Below are 16,465 nucleotides of genomic sequence, written 5' to 3' on the forward strand. Positions count from 1 at the left end.
ATTCAAATAATGTTTAAGAGAAGAAATGGATCAAAACAGTGTCTAAATGTCTCTTGGAGACTAACTTCTGAAAGCAGCACTAACAGAAGTTAAACGTAAATTACAGAAGTCTCAACAAAATGCAAAGCTAGTATTGGGGGTTTCTGGCACAAAAGAGATTCAGTGTTGTACCTGTCCACAGCCGTGTGTGTCTCTTCCTCCCCCTCCCCCCAGTTAGCTTTTCTTAGTCTGGAAGTGTTGGAAGAGACCAAGTCCCTTAAAATCAGTGTCTTTCCACTGTCAGTAGTAGACTTTGCTTCAGGCCCATGGTGATAACAAATGCTTGTTCTCTCCAAAGCCATCTGCTTTCTGGTCCCTAGGCCTTGCATCAGCTCTGTCCATGCACAGGGATAGGATTCCTTATTCCCTCTGTCTCCTTGGTCAACCAACTACCAAAGTATAAATTACTTATACAGAACTTAGCATTGTAGCCATGTCGATCCCAGGATATTAGAGACATGAGGTAGATGACGTAATATCTTTTATTGGACAAAATTCTGTTGGTGAGAGAGACAAGCTTTCGAGCCACACAGACCAGCTCTTCGTATATGTTTCATGTCTAGTTATCTGTCACTCTTGTAAAAAGTTGTCATAAACAGATAGCTAAGGGTTAATGTCTCTTCCACCTGAAGCACCTGACCAGAGGACCAATCAGGAAACCGGATTTTTTCAACTCTGGGTGGAGGGAAGTTTGTGTCTGAGTCTTTGTTTTCTGCCTGCCTGCTTTCTCTGAGCTTTGGAGAAGTAGTTCTACTTTCTAATCTTCTGTTTCTAAGTGTAAGGACAAAGAGATCAGATAGTAAGTTATATGGTTTCTTTTCTTTGGTATTTGCATGAATATAAGTGCTGGAGTGCTTTGATTTGTATTCTTTTTGAATAAGGCTGTTTATTCAATATTCTTTTAAGCAATTGACCCTGTATTGTATCATCTTAATACAGAGAGACCATTTGTATGTATTTTTCTTTCTTTTTATATAAAGCTTTCTTTTAAGACCTGTTGGAGTTTTTCTTTACTTCAGGGAAATTGAGTCTGTACTCACCAGGGAATTGGTGGGAGGAAGAAATCGGGGAGATCTGTGTGTTGGATTTGCTAGCCTGATTTTGCATTCCCTCTGGGGGAATAGGAAAGTACTATTTGTTTCCAGGATTGGGAACAGAGAGGGGGAGTCACTCTGTGTAGTTTCACAGAGCTTGTGTCTGTGTATCTCTCCAGGAGCACCTGGAGGGGGGAAGGGAAAAAGGATTATTTCCCTTTGTTGTGAGACTCAAGGGATTTGGGTCTTGGGGTCCCAGGGAAGGTTTTTTCAGGGGGACCAGAGTGCCCCAAAACACTCTAATTTTTTGGGTGGTGGCAGCAGGTACCAGGTCCAAGCTGGTAACTAAGCTTGGAGGTTTTCATGCTAACCCCCATATTTTGGACGCTAAGGTCCAAATCTGGGACTAAGGTTATGACAAAAGTGACTCTTGAATTTGAACTTTTAATTGAATACATATAACAATTAATTAATAATTAAGATCCAGATTTATGGAGATGTTTTACTTTAGTAAGCACTTTAACTCCTTTTATGCACAAGCTTTTACCTAGGACATAAGGACTAAATCTTAAATGAAGAGCGCAGTTGCAAATGTAGTATATTATCCTTTTTATGTAAAAGGAATAGAAAATTTAACCAGATCCCTCTCCTGAAACAAAATAGTGACTTGATATTTGTCTTCCACTGGTTTAGCAATCAGCACTTTGCTAAATCCTTTCTACAGCACAACTTAACACTGAATGTGGGTAGGGCAGTTAGTGTTTTTAAAAATATACTAGTTGGCTGTGGTTAGCCATAGGATCCTCCATGTTCTTACATGTGTCCCTCCCCACAAGAAAGGCAAAATCATGTTGGTAACATTACGTTAAAATGTTAGTTATGCAGTTTCCCGGAGCAGATTAGGCCAAAGGGTTGCATGAATGTCTCCAGGAATGTTGTTAGTCAAAGCAAAAATCATCACTGTATGCAGAGAGATGTACAAATATTCTCCAAAATTGGAGCTTTCTCAGTAAGAGGTGCTGCACAAGTGCTTTCCATTCTCCACTACTCCCACTCAGTAAGTTATCTTTTGAGTTGTCGTAGCTGTACCTTTTTAGTTATAACCTATGCTCTTTTTTTCTTTCCTCCTCTTCTCCCCACCCAGATCGAATTCAGTTACCCAGGAATATGATTGAAAACAGCATGTTTGAGGAAGAACCTGATGTAGTTGACTTGGCAAAGGAGCCTTGCTTGCATCCTTTGGAGCCTGATGAAGTGGAGTATGAGCCAAGAAGTTCACGACTACTGGTGCGTGGCCTTGGAGAGAATGAAATGGATGAGGATGAGGAGGATTATGAATCATCAGCGAAATTGCTGGGCATGTCCTTCATGAACAGAAGCGCAGGTCTCCGTAATAATGCATCTGGCTATAGACAGAGCTCAGATGGATCATGCTCAGTGCCCTCTTTAAGGACCATGGTGGTTTGTGCAGTTGTTCTTCTGATTGCAGTTTCAGTAATAATGGTGATCTACCTTCTTCCCAAATGTACCTTTACCAAAGAAGGCTGCCATAAAAAGAACCATACAATGGAACTGATATATCCTCTAGCAACTAATGGAAAGAGATTTCCATGGGCAAAGAACAGGCTTCCCAGTAATGTTGTACCACTACACTATGATCTCATCTTGCAGCCGAACCTAACAACTACAAAGTTTGCAGGTTCTGTACAGATAACTGTTAATGTCATCCAGGTCACTTGGAATATCATACTTCATAGCTCAGGACTTAATATCACCAAGGCAACTCTGACTTCAGCAGGTTGGAATCAGGCAAAACCAGTTGAAATCCTGGAATATCCAGTGCGTGATCAGATTGCAGTTGTGGCCCCTGATGCTCTTCTTGTTGGGCATAACTACACCCTCAGCATAGACTATGCATCTAATTTATCAGATACCTATTATGGGTTTTACAAAGTCTCCTACAAGGATGAACATGCTAATAAAAGGTAGGCTTATGAATAACTTTTCTCATACCTGTATTTCTAGGTTGTTTTGTATGTACTCATTTGTACTTGATTCATTAATTTAAAAAATGATGGTGGGGGGTGGGGAGAGGGCGAGGAGCAATGGCTTGGCAGTGTGGTTTTTCTGACTCTGCACCTGAGCCCTGAAGTGTATAACAAAGGAGTAATTGAGGAGACCGTCGCTAGCAGAGTCTGTCTGAAAACGAGCAAGGATTTTGCTTTTTTATTTAAAAACTTCCTTTGGAAATACAATGTTCCCTCTATTTTGAATATTTAATTCTTCATGTTGATGGCAGCTTATACAAATCAGGTCCACTGTGGGAGAGTGAAGCAGAAGTTTCCATGATTAGAATAAACGCTGCTTCAAGAATCTCTTGCATGGGTTGGTTCGTTATAACACAGTCCTTCACTTCAGTTCTGTTTCCCAGCTCGCGGATAGTTATCTTGTTAGGTTATATTAATCTTGCGTCCTTTCATGGTTTTCTCACAGATTGGTTTTTGTTGTTGTCATGGTGGTAATGAGTCACTACGACAGAGGGATCGATACTCTTAGCCATGAATGTTAATGATTGGAATTTTTCCAAAAGACCGCTTGGTCTACCTCTTACTAAACTAATAAACAATTGCAAGAGTTGTACTGAGCATCTTCCTTCTGGTCTCTTAGAAGTAGGCAAGTAATAAAGGCTTTTTTATTTTTTTTATTTATTTATTTTTTCTTCTCCATATGTAGCCAGGTTGTGATAGCCTTAGGCCTGGGCTACACTAGCGGGGGGAGTTCAAACTAAGATACTTCGACTTCAGCTATGCTATTTTCGTAGCTGAAGTTGCATATCTTAGTTAGACTTACCTGGCCGTCCTCATGGCAGCGAGTTGACTGACGCGGCTCCCCCATCGACTCTGCTTACTCCTCCTGCCGAGGTGGAGTACGGGCATTGATTAGTGGATCGATTTATTGCGTCCAGACGAGATGCGATAAATCGATCCCCAATGCATCGAACACTACCTGCTAATCCGGCGGGTAGTAGAGACGTACCCTTACTCACATAAAATAGTACCTGACTCCTTGAGCAGTCTCATTGATTGAGCAGTCTCATTGATTTCAATGGGGCTACTTGAGTAAATTAGTATTAAAGTGTGGCACAAGCTGACCAAGAATATTTCGCTGCCTGTACCTCTTAATTAATGACACATAAGGGACCTGAATAATCCAGATTTAAAATGAAATCGAATCCATTTTAAAAAGAAAACCATCTAGTGTAAAGTTTATTTTATTTATTTTTGGTAAGCAAGGAAGAGAGCTGCATAGTATAGGAAAGTTGCTTTGCTGAGCTTTCACTAGTTTAAAAAAATAAAAATAAAATCTTGTTTACCTAACTAAATGATGCAGTTGTATCTCCCTGCCTCTTCCCATAAGATGCTAACAGTGATATAAATTTAAAAGGCAACACATTTAAAAATAAGTGCTTTTTTTGATATCACTTAAAATTAACCTGTAGAACTTGTCGCCATCAGGATATCAATAAGGCAAATAGCTTAATATATACAAGAAAAGGGTTGTATATGTGTTGTCATTTGAGAATAACTTCTGCTACAAAAACTGGGGTACACTTAGTCTATAAATTGTAACAGTGCATGCATTGATCACCCTCTAACAGGAAGAATCCTCATGTAACACAGGCACTTGTCCTCCAGTCCCCAAATGATATATTCTGTTGTGGAACTGGGCACATCACAGTGGGTTTGACACTTTTTTTTTTTCTTTTTTTTTCCTTAAGCACCTGGCTTTTCGAAGGCAGAAGTCTGGGCTAGATACCATTGGTTTATTCGAGATTGGCTATGTCTGGCTGGTCAATTTTCTAAACAGTCAAAACAAGTTCCATATTTTCCTACTCAGAACGAAACCTTATCCATAAACAAACATCAAGGAAAAGATATTCATAAGCATATGGTGACATTCACTTTCTGGAGGGTACCTGTTGACAGATTCTTTTCCCAGTGTTGTAGCCAGCTGTTGATCTTTTCCCCTTATTCTTTTGGCTTTGAATTAAAATACCAAAGATTCTCATGCTAGTGAGCCAAAGATCACTATAATCTGAGGTGTCGATCACATCAAAGTAGCATTACCTGAAAGTTTAAATAAAATACAGTGAGGAAGCTGAGAATGCAGGCATTACAATGAAATATGTGAAATGAAGTCAGACTGCAGAAACTGCAGTCAGAGCTTAGAAGGCAAAATTCATTTATGCCAATAATTGTGGGCAACTGGTTCCATTTTGCTTTCGTTTTCTATTAGCTTCCCTTCCAAAAAGCCTCCCTTCATTCTCCACATTTAATTTACTTTAACATTATAGTTTTTAAAAAATGCAGGCTGTTGAAGGGTGAAACTGACCTGTTAGTGTGTGAATGATAAATTAGCCTCAGGCATCAGTCTGGAGTGCAGATCCCCAGCCCCGGTTGTGCAGCAGGAGGTGCTGGCCCTGGGCTCTGGTGAGTGCTGGCCCTGGATGCTGACCTTCAGCCCTAGCTGTCTGGCAGCAGGCTTCTGCCCCTAGCCCCAGCCATGTGGCACCAGGCACCGGCCCCAGTCACTGACCCCTGGCCATGTGGCAGTGGGCACCGATCCCTCGCCCTGAACACCAATCCCCAGTCCTGGTCACAGAGCAGCTGGCGCTGAGCCTGGGCTCCAGTAGGTGCTGGCTCAGGGTGTTGACCCTCATCCCCGACTATGCAGCGGCGGGGTCCCCCATCCCGGCCCCCACTGATCCCCATCCCTCCATCCATGTCTTAATTAGCCAGGACTTCTTGTGAAAAATGATAGTAGGAAAGATACAAATGTTACTTTTCAAAACACACTTGGCAGCTAGCAGGGAAGCAGTGAAAAGTGATATTAACACAGAGACAAGTATCACTTTTCATAGTATTTTTATGATCTAGTCTGCAAAAAAACCCCTACATAAATAAATTGTAATGATTTGGGCATGTATACATGTCCATATATTAGGGCTGTCGATTAATCGCAGTTAACTCACGTAGCTAACTCACAAAAATTAACAGCAGTTAATCGCAGTCTTAATAACACTGTTAAACAATAGAATCCCAGTTGACATTTATTAAATATTTTTGGATGGTTTTTCTACATTTTCAAATATATTTACTTCAATTACAACACAGAATACTAAGTGTCAGTGCTCACTTAATATTATTTTTTATTACAAATATTTTCACTATACAAATGATATAAGAAATAGTATTTTTCAGTTCACCAGATACAAGTACTGAAGTGCAGTCTCCTTATTGTGAAAGTGCAATTTACAAATCTAGATTTTTTTTTTTTGTTTGGTTACATAACTGCACTCAAAAACAAGTACAGTGTAAAACTTTAGAGCCTACAAGTCCACTCAGTCCTACTTGTTCAGCCAGCCGCTAAGACAAACAAGTTTTGTTTACAGGAGATAATGCTGCCTGCTTCTTATTTACAATGTCACCTGAAAGTGAGAACAGGCATTCCCGTGGCACTTTTGTAGCCGGCATTGCAAGGTACTTATGTGCCAGATATGCAAAACATTTGTATGCCCCTTCATGCTTTGGCCACCATTCCAGAGGTCATGCTTCCATGCTGATGGTGCTCATTTAAAAAAATGTTTTGTTTAAATTTGTGACTGAACTTCCTGGGGGAGAATTGTATTCCTCCTGCTCTGTTTTACCTGCATTCTGCCTTATTTCATGTTATAGCAGTCTCGAATGATGACCCAGCACATGTGCTGTGAAAGTGTTCTTAATATGAACAACATTTGACAAAACGCAAAGAAGGTACCAATGTGAGATATCTAAGGATAGATACAGCACTCGACCCAAGGTTTAAGAATCTGAAGTGTCTTCCAAAATCTGAGAGGGTCGAGGTGTAGAGCATGCCTTCAGATGTCTTAAAAGAGCAACACTCTGATGCAGAAACTACAGAACCGGAACGACCAAAAAAGAAAATCAATCTTCTGCTGGTGGCATCTGACTCAGATCATGAAAATGAACACGCGTCAGTCCATACAGCATGGACGCATGTCCTCTGGAATGGTGGTTGAAGCATGAAGGGATATTTAAATCTTTAGCACATCTGGCATGTAAATATCTTGCAACACTGGCTACAACAGTGCCATGTGAACGTCTGGTCTCAATTTCAAGTGATGTTATAAACAAGAAGTGGGCAGCATTATCTTCTGCAAATGTAAACAAACTTGTTTGAGCGATTGTCTGAACAAGAAGTAGGACTGAATGGACTTGTAGACTCTAAAGTTTTACATTCTTTTGTTTTTGAGTGCAGGTTTCTTTTTGTACATAATTCTACATTTGTTAGTTCAGCTTTCATGATAAAGAGATTACACTAAAGTACTTGTAATTGGGGAATTGAAAAACCTTTTTACAGTGCAAATATTTGTAATAAAAATTACAAAGTGAGCACTGTGCATTTTGTATTCTGTGTTGCAATTAAAATCAATATATTTGAAAATGTAGAAAACATCAAAAATATTTAAATAAATGGCATTCTTTTGTTTAACTGTGTGATTAATTTTTTTAATCGCTAGACAGCTCTAATATTTTTTCTAAAGTTAATTAAGTATTTTAGGAAGTGTCGGGGCAGCCACCAGCTAGTTGATGGCCACACTGAGTCCACAAAAAATTTTGTTGAGAACCCCTGAGCTACCACCTCTTAGGCAGATGGATTTACTATTGCAGTGGATGAAGAGTGATGGAAGGTTTAGCGTCTGCGCTGAAGTGGTTCATCTGTGCTGCTGTAGCATTTTTAATGTAGACCTACCCGAAGATACTGACTGAGCCAGCAGTTGTCCACAAGTCAGTGGCACGATGGGGAACAGTTAGATGGGACTTGGGAGTGGCTCTTCCTGCCTCTTGAAAGTTATGGATGGACAGAAGCAGTCAATCATCCTGTCTGCCAGTGAGGCATGAAGTTTATTCCCATTATTAGACACTTCAAAATAAAAGTGCCTGGTACATGTGTCTTAGTCGTCTTTTGAGCTTCGTACTCTTAAGGATATATGAGCTTTTGAGTCCTTGGCTACTGGGACAATTGTTTACTGATAATGTGCCCTGTATTTCAATCTAATCGGTTTATAGTTTGATGAATTAGACAAACTGGATCTTCTGACTACATTATGCTGGAAAGAACATTGAATAAAAATTTGCATTGAAAAATCTTTTGAGACTTAAACTGATGACAGGCCTTTCTTAAAAGTGTGCTTATTCTATCCTGACAAATCATGGCTACCTCTCTGTTCCCAGTTCTCCCAATAAAACTTCCTTCCATTCCAATCCTTGAAGTAACTGTTCTTGATTTATTAAAGAATGGTAACGCCAACTCTTATATTTTTAACATGTGTTTTTCTCTCCATTAGATGGCTTGCAGCAACTCAGTTTGAGCCTCTGGCTGCAAGGTCCGCTTTTCCCTGTTTTGATGAACCAGCATTTAAAGCCACTTTTCTAATTAAGATCAAGAGAGATGAACAGCATTCCACTCTGTCAAACATGCCAAAGGTACAGTTATGCTCTTCTAATGCACAAATATTAGAGGATGGATGTGTGTCTTTTAGGTGCTCTGTATTAAAAGTACTCTGAATCACTTTGTTGATTTGTGTCACAAGAGTGCGTAGGTGGCCCAGGCAGGGGTCTATGCAAGACACCATATAAACATATATAATGAAAAGGCTGCCTTGCTCCAAAGATCTTACACTTTAAATCTAAATGTGTATCCCAGATCAAATAGCTGTTCCGTGTACTCCATGATACTGGATGTACTGTAGGAACAGTTGAATGGCTACAGTTCAGCCAATTGATCGTCCCTCTGTCTGGATGAGGTGGTGACATCCCCACCAATATCTCATTCCGATGACTTCAAGCCCTTTCAGGAATTGTTGGGAATGATAGCAGATACTCAGGACGCTGAATTATCTGTACAGGAGGAACCACATATGTTATGTGATGCTACCCATTCTGATTTCCCAGGCAGATTGGCCATGCCAATAAATGAAGGCATTCTAGAGCCTGTGAAATACCTATGACAGGTTCAAGCCTTTATACTTCCAACATCAAAATGAGCACAGAAAGATACCAAGTCGCTCCAAAAGGATTATAGTACAGGAGAGATCCAAGCAGACCACACTCCTAAGAACAAAAAGCCCAAGAGTTTGATCTCTTAGTAGAAAGGTCTACTTTCTGGCATCTCTTCAAGGGCAAACACCAACTATAAAACCCTGTTTGCTAAATATGACTACCTAGCCTGGGACAAGGTATCATTCATTGATGAGCTCCCCAGGAAGGAGGGCTGATCTCTATTAAGATAGTTAGGAACACTCATGCTCTGTGTGTCACTAAACCTCTGACTACCAGAAGCTGGGACTGGACAAAAGGGGATGGAGCCACTCAATAATAACCATGTTCTGTTCTGTTCGTTCTCTCTCTCTCAAGTATCTGGCACCACCAGTGTCTGAAGACAGGACTGGGCTAGATGGAGCATTGGTTTGATCCAGTGTGGCCATTCTTTTATGTTCTAAAGTGGAAGAATTTTTCTATCTGAGCTTCACAACAAGGTCTCAACCCATTACAAGCTTCTGTTCCCAAGAGTGCAGATCATATCCTCCAGTTCAAACTGTCAGGCTTACCGTCAGCTCTATCAGGGTCCATTTAGTAGTCATCTCAACTTGCCACTTTCCTGTTGAAACTTTTATATTGTAGTCTCTCATCCCACTGTTTCAAAATTTCTAAAAGGACTGGTTCATGCACCCTTCTCCTATCCTGGGACCTTAATGTAGTTCTTATGGGCCTCATGGAAATCTTATCCAAGTCCTCACTTCACCAACCTAGTCAAAACAGGCTATCACCTCAGCCTGGAGAGTTAACGAGACTTGAGCACTAACAGTAGGACAACTTCTCTTGCCTCCCTCTATTATATTGTCCACAGGGTTAAGGTGGTGCTGAGTCCCCAACTTAAATTCCTGCCAAGATGGTGTCTGATTTATCACTTAATCCAAACCAACAACCTCAATATCTTCTTCCCCAGATCACACTCAGACTTAGGGAAAAACCAAGTTCTATACGTTAGATGTTTCCAGTAACCTTTGTTTAGACCAAACAAAGCCATTCAGTTGACCCCTTTATCTGTGGTACTGGAAAAGGCTATGAGAAGTCAGGCCATCTCTTCCTAGATATTATCCAAGTGGATCCCTGATGCATTACAATGTTACCAAATAGAAGATATGCCCATTCCCACAGGCATCAGGGCCCACTCAGCTAGAGTGCAGGCAACCTCTTCAGTATATATTAATTTATTCCTGTGCCTGAGAACTGCGGGGCAGCCATTTGGTGCTCAGGCCCTTACTTTTACCAAACATTATGCCCTGGGTTTGGCAACTAGATGAGATGGCAAATTTGTATGCTGCTTCTCTTCTCCTGAGCTCCCTACCTACATTAGTCAGCACCTGCTACTCCTCTGTTCCCAGTTTAGTTCCTTCCATCTGCCCGGCTCCTGCCCTTGCACCACCACCCAAGCTTGTCTGTCTCCCACTGTGGTACTTCTGCCCAGCTGTAATTAGTCCTTTCTCTCCGTCTCCTCCCCCCTCCACAATTCCTAATTTTTTTTTGTTTCAATTTTTTTATTAATTAAGGGACAATGGAATTAAGCAGACACCACCTATTACTTCCCCCACCATCCCTTATTTAAAATCAGCTGTGTGCTAATTGCTCCCTGCACCTTGCCATCTGAAGTGTGCAGTTTGCTAACCTCTAAAAACAGGAACCTCCAGGTTCCTTTTCACTCAATATGAAAAAGGTGTTGATGAGAATTGAGTAGTAAAGTCCCTCACTTAGTACTGAAAATCCACTTTGTGTGCATGAACAAGAAATAAAAATAAGTAAAATTAATCAATTTACTAATGGAATTGCCATCCAAAATAAAATTTTCACTCATCATTCATGTTTAGATTGGCTCCTGGTAATTTGATATATAATACTTCTTGATTTCTGAACTGAATAATGGTTATGTTTCCAAACATGCAATTTGAGTTGATTCTGAATTTTGTGTTCTGTCAAGAAAACTTGCCATCTTGTGCATGTGCATATGCATTACGATGGTGTTTAGTTATACGATCCCATACAATTACACGTAGTACAACAGGTTCCGTGGCTTTTCACTCTGATTTTTTTTTTTTTAAGGACATCTGTGCAGGCTCCCTATAAGGAGCTCTAAGTCTTGTATACTAACTTACTGCCAAGGAAAGCGGAATCTATCTTTATAAATTTAGATTTGATAATTTAGGCCAAGGTCCTACCAACACTTGAGTACATGCTGAATTTGAAGTCCATGAGATTTCTCAGGATTTAGGGAGCGTGGTGGATAACCAACTGAACATGGAAGCTCCAGAGGGCGAAAGTGAATCTTGACTCTCTAAACAGGGGAATATCAAATAGGAACAGAGGATTGGCATTACCGCTAGTGAGACTGGAATACTGTGTCCAGTTCTAATGTCTACACTCTTATAATTTTTTGACATCTTTTTGTTAACTGTAAGGATGATTGGAAGCCTCTGGGAAAACCTGAGTTTATGATGAGAGACTTAAGAATCTGAAGTATTTATCCACAAGAAGGTTAAAAGGGGACTTGATCGAGGTCTATAAATAGCACCTACATGGGGAGAAGGCTTGAGAAGAGTGCTCTTTCAACTAGCTGATGAAGGCATAGAAAGACTTAATGGTTGCAAGTTGAAGCTAAACAAATTGAGGTTGGAAATAAGTGTAAACTTGTATGTGAGGGTATTTAGCCATTGAAACAACTTACCAAGGGGATGTGGTAGATTCTCCATCACTTGATGTCTTTAAAGTAAAACTGGATTGTCTCAGAAAGATACATTATAATTCAATCAGAAGTTGTGGGCTTGATACAGGAATTACTAGGTGAAAATATGTGGTCTCTGTAATGTAGGAGGTTATACTAGAGGATCATAATGGTACCTTCAGGCTTAAAATTTGAGACTCAGGCTGAAAATTGATGTATTTTCAGGATCAGGGCCAAGTTTTCTTGCCTGACAAACAGGGAATACATTATTTCAAGGTTTGTTTTTTTCCCCCAGCTGTATGAACTATACATTTTCATTCAATCAGCAGTGCAGGCACTATCCAGAGGAAAAGGCAGATATCTCAATTTTGTGGTTACAAAAGCCACCTAAAATAACAGATATGTCCCCAAATCATAGAATCTTCTGTTCTATGTTGTCAGTTAATCTATAGTATGTTGTGTACTTTTCATATAGGATTTTCATAAACTCTGGCATGCAAAGTAGGCCTAGGAAACGTGAGCTTCATCATAAGTAAAGTTTGTTACATTATGAACAACTTGCCTATCTATATATCTTGGGTCTTACATGGCCACTATCATTGTAGTATCTTAGCACCTTAAAACACAGTAGAACCTCAGAGTTATGAACATTTCAGGAATGGCCGTTATTGGTAACTCTGAACAAAATGTTATGGTTGTTGTTTTGGAAATTTAGAATTGAACATTGACTTAATACAGCTTTGAAACTTTACTATGCAGAAGAAAAATGCTGCTTTTAACCATCTTCTTTATATGAATCCAGCACAGACAGCTTCCTTACCTGGTCAAATTTTTTTTTAAACTTTTTTCCTTTACTTTTTAGTAGCTTGTTTAACACAGTACTGTAGTGTACTGTATTTATTGTTGTTTTTCCTGCTGCTACCTGATTGTATATTTTTGGTTCCAAATAAGGGGTGTGGTTGATTGATCAGCTCATAACTCTGAGGTTCTACTATAGTGAAAATGGTCCAACAAACTTACTTATAGTTGCCATTGTGCACTCTAGGTTTAACTTCTTTATACTGTCTCTAGCCCTTTATCTGATTGATTTGCTAGTTGTCCTCAGTAGTAACATTACCTTCTATTTTTTTTTTCTTTTAAATCTGCAGAATGTAACCATCCCTGTGGCAGCTGGAATAGTTCAAGATGAGTTCTCTGTGAGTTTGAAGATGAGTACTTACCTGGTAGCGTTCATTGTGGCAAATCTGAAGAATATCAGTAAGGAGACTAATAAGACTCTGGTATGTTTCCACTGTACTTTTAACCTCTACACATACATGAGTAGCTCACTGGGATGTTTTCCTGCTGACTCTGTGCCTATCACCTATTATTATAAGAGTGTCTAGCAAATGATCTTATGCTATGGACTGGATTGATTCCAGAGCTGCGGCCCGCTTGTGTTGCCAGAACTTGACAGCAGGCCCCTGGCTGCAGAAAGTCTGCCCAGAGCCAGGGTATAGTGATGCAAGCCACTTGCATAGCTCACAGTGCTGGGGAATCCAGAGCTGGTACCAAAAGGGCTTGTCTGTGAGGGAGCAGTGCCAAACCAGCCAGTGCCTGTCCTGCACAGGCTCAATTGGCAGAGTTCCGGTGACGCCCAGCTGGAATGTTAACTTCTCTACCCCCAGCAGAGTCATGATAGGTGACAATAGTGCTACTCCTCTCTCACATCACTGCACGAGAGCAGGAGCTGCAGAAGCACTCTCCTGTACCCAACAAAGGGAGTCTGGCTCTATATATCTGTTACCTGCAGCCAACCTTCCAAACTGGTCTATGCTTCAGTTAGGACAGACTCAGGCCAGAATTTTAAGGCCATATGTAGGTGCCTGAATATTTCTGGCCTGACTTTTCAAAAATGCTGAGCACCTAGCAACTGCTATAGACTTCATTTAATCTTTGGTGGCATTGCTTCAGGGATATGGCCTGCTAGGTTGGTAGGCAGCTGTATACTAGAGAATGACAAGAAGGAAGATACTTAAGGGGGATCTTGGAATATTTAGTCATTCAGGAGGTGTGGGAGCGTCACATGAGTAACAGTTTGGGGATCAGACCCTGTCACTGTAGCAGGAGTAGCCCCTTTGTGATGTACTAGTGTTTTCCATTCCTTGTCTAGAAGGAGCCAAAGAGTAGCTTTGTTAACTCTCTTGCTGTTTGTGATTCATCTCATGAAATATTTTCTTGCTTCTGATTATTATTTTATTTTGCCAGGTATCTATATATGCCATGCCACAGAAGCTAGGCCAAGTTGAGCATGCCCTAGACACAGCAGTGACACTTCTGGAGTTTTATCAGAAGTATTTTCATATAGAGTATCCTCTTCAAAAATTAGGTAAAGTATTTTCATCTATCATATATAATATTTTCTAATTAGTAGTTTTTTCCATACTTCAGAGGGTTCTTCAAAATAAAAATAACATAAGAATAAAAATCCCTCCAAAACCAGACTTAAAAAAAATTCAATACCTGTTTAGCTGGGCTTGTATGAGTGTGTGGGAAATGGGGTCTCAGGCTCAAGAAGTTTGCAAACCTTTGGCATAAAGGTAAGAGAGGCCAATTCAGTGTGCCCTCTGGAGAAGTTTTGCTGTACATTTAACACCATGTGCTCAGATAGGGACATAAGGAATTCTCAGGATGTGTGACATATTTACCTGACACAAACCTGCAACACTGTTTCTCCATACGTAATTGCTCTTTAAATCAATGGGACTAGTTTACCTGCAGCTAGTATGTAGTTTTTTCAGCATTGGTGGCTAAATAGTGAAGTTTGGTAGATTGCTCTCTTTAGATATAGATGTGGTAGAACAGATAGATCTGTAACTTATGATTGTCTGGTTCATTTATTTATTTCCCCTCCCTGCCTAGACTTGGTAGCTATTCCTGATTTCCAGGCAGGCGCTATGGAAAACTGGGGTTTAATCACCTTTAGAGAGACAACACTCCTTTATGATGATAAAACGTCTTCAGCAATGGATAAAAAGCTGGTAACTGCAGTGATCGCTCATGAGCTGGCTCATCAGGTACTGGATTGAAATGCTGTATTTTAACAGTGCAGTCTTCTCTCACTCTAACACTCCCCCTTCCCTGTTATACTTGTCTAGGATCTGCACTGCACCGGGTATAGAGCTTGTGGGTATTTTACTCTTGGTGTAACAGGAAACTGAAAGTTACTAGACCTCTGAGTCACAATCTTTTTTCTAGCTTGTTCGTGGGGAAGCACAACTAAGTGTTGCCCTACACGTGGGACTTGTGGCAAAACCACAATGTAGCCCTTCATAAAGTGTCTTTTCTTGTTTGGGTTATACATTTATTACGATCTTGAAACTTGACTGACCTTTCTCACACCTTGCACAATTTAAAACTGTTGAGTTTTTTTGTCTCCCCCACCCCACCCCACCCCACCCCACCCCACGCCCCCGCAGTGGTTTGGTAATCTAGTAACTATGGAATGGTGGAATGATCTTTGGCTGAATGAAGGATTTGCCACTTTTATGGAATACTTTGCCATGGAAACAACTTTCCCAGGGCTGCAGACTGTGAGTACTTCTTCTAAATCTGAATTTTTGTCCTATCAATTGGTTTTCTTTTCATTCTGACATAAAACATTTGTTTATCTCCATTTTCATGAGGTTTAGGTGATGAAAATCTAACTTAAATAGTGCTGTAAATAGTTCCAAGGACACTCACTGACAACATTACAAATAATGTGTAACCCTTAATCGCTGTTTAAATAAAATTGTGCGTGGGCCAAATTTTCAAAAGTGGCCTACAAGTTTGCACATGCACTCCTATACGTGCGACCTCTTTTGAAACAGATAAGTTGATGTTTTCTTCATGGTCACAAAATAATGGGCAAAACTTCTTTGCCTTGTTTAATCACTGATCTAGCGTTAATGCTGAATCACACTTTGTATGAGTGTGTATTTTAATGTACTGTGCAATTTACATGTTGCATGCTTCTACATCTCATTTAGAATCTTGTGGTTGTAACTTTTTAGTCAAACAAGCTGCTTTAAAAAAAAAAAAAAAAAAAAGAGCGAAGTTGCTGCTTTGAAGCCTAAAATTTCACCACTTGTGGTGCCAAAAATGTTTTATCAAACTCCCCCTGCAGGCACACTTAAAGAAAATAGTATCTAAATCTTCACATAAAATTATATGTTGGCTCCAGAGCAACTTGACTATCTTATTCTTTGATTTTTATTTTATTTTAATTTTTTCTGATCAAGCGTGCTCTAAGGACTCAATCCTGCACTAGTACCCACATTAGCAGACCTCTGCACCCAGACAGAGCCCCATTGAAACAAAAAAAGGCAAAATATCAGCTATCACACTGTTGGATAGTAGTAGGTCAGACTTAAGTGTAGGAGGTAACGGTACTCTGGTAATATTCAGTACGTTTATTTACAGTTGCTGCATGTGAATCTAGAATGTAATAAAGATTCAAGGTTCTGGTGTCAAGATCAGGTTTAATGTTCAGTGTGTGTATTCCTAACAAGTCATTCTATAATCCAGTGACT

The 16,465-nt window shown here is 40.1% G+C and overlaps 1 protein-coding gene across 1 annotated transcript in view; it reads left to right on the forward strand.

Moving 5' to 3' along the window:
- The window catches only part of LNPEP (leucyl and cystinyl aminopeptidase), a 96,692-nt gene that overhangs the window by 48,195 nt on the left and 32,032 nt on the right, over positions 1 to 16,465 (forward strand). The window contains exons 2-7 of the mRNA XM_050945635.1: positions 2,218 to 3,058; positions 8,482 to 8,620; positions 13,061 to 13,192; positions 14,160 to 14,280; positions 14,814 to 14,968; positions 15,371 to 15,484. Of these exons, the coding sequence (XP_050801592.1) occupies positions 2,218 to 3,058; positions 8,482 to 8,620; positions 13,061 to 13,192; positions 14,160 to 14,280; positions 14,814 to 14,968; positions 15,371 to 15,484 (1,502 nt within the window). The remainder of the gene's footprint in view (positions 1 to 2,217; positions 3,059 to 8,481; positions 8,621 to 13,060; positions 13,193 to 14,159; positions 14,281 to 14,813; positions 14,969 to 15,370; positions 15,485 to 16,465) is intronic.

Source organism: Gopherus flavomarginatus, chromosome 3, assembly GCF_025201925.1.
Source record: "Gopherus flavomarginatus isolate rGopFla2 chromosome 3, rGopFla2.mat.asm, whole genome shotgun sequence".
Taxonomy (NCBI): Eukaryota; Metazoa; Chordata; order Testudines; family Testudinidae; genus Gopherus; species Gopherus flavomarginatus.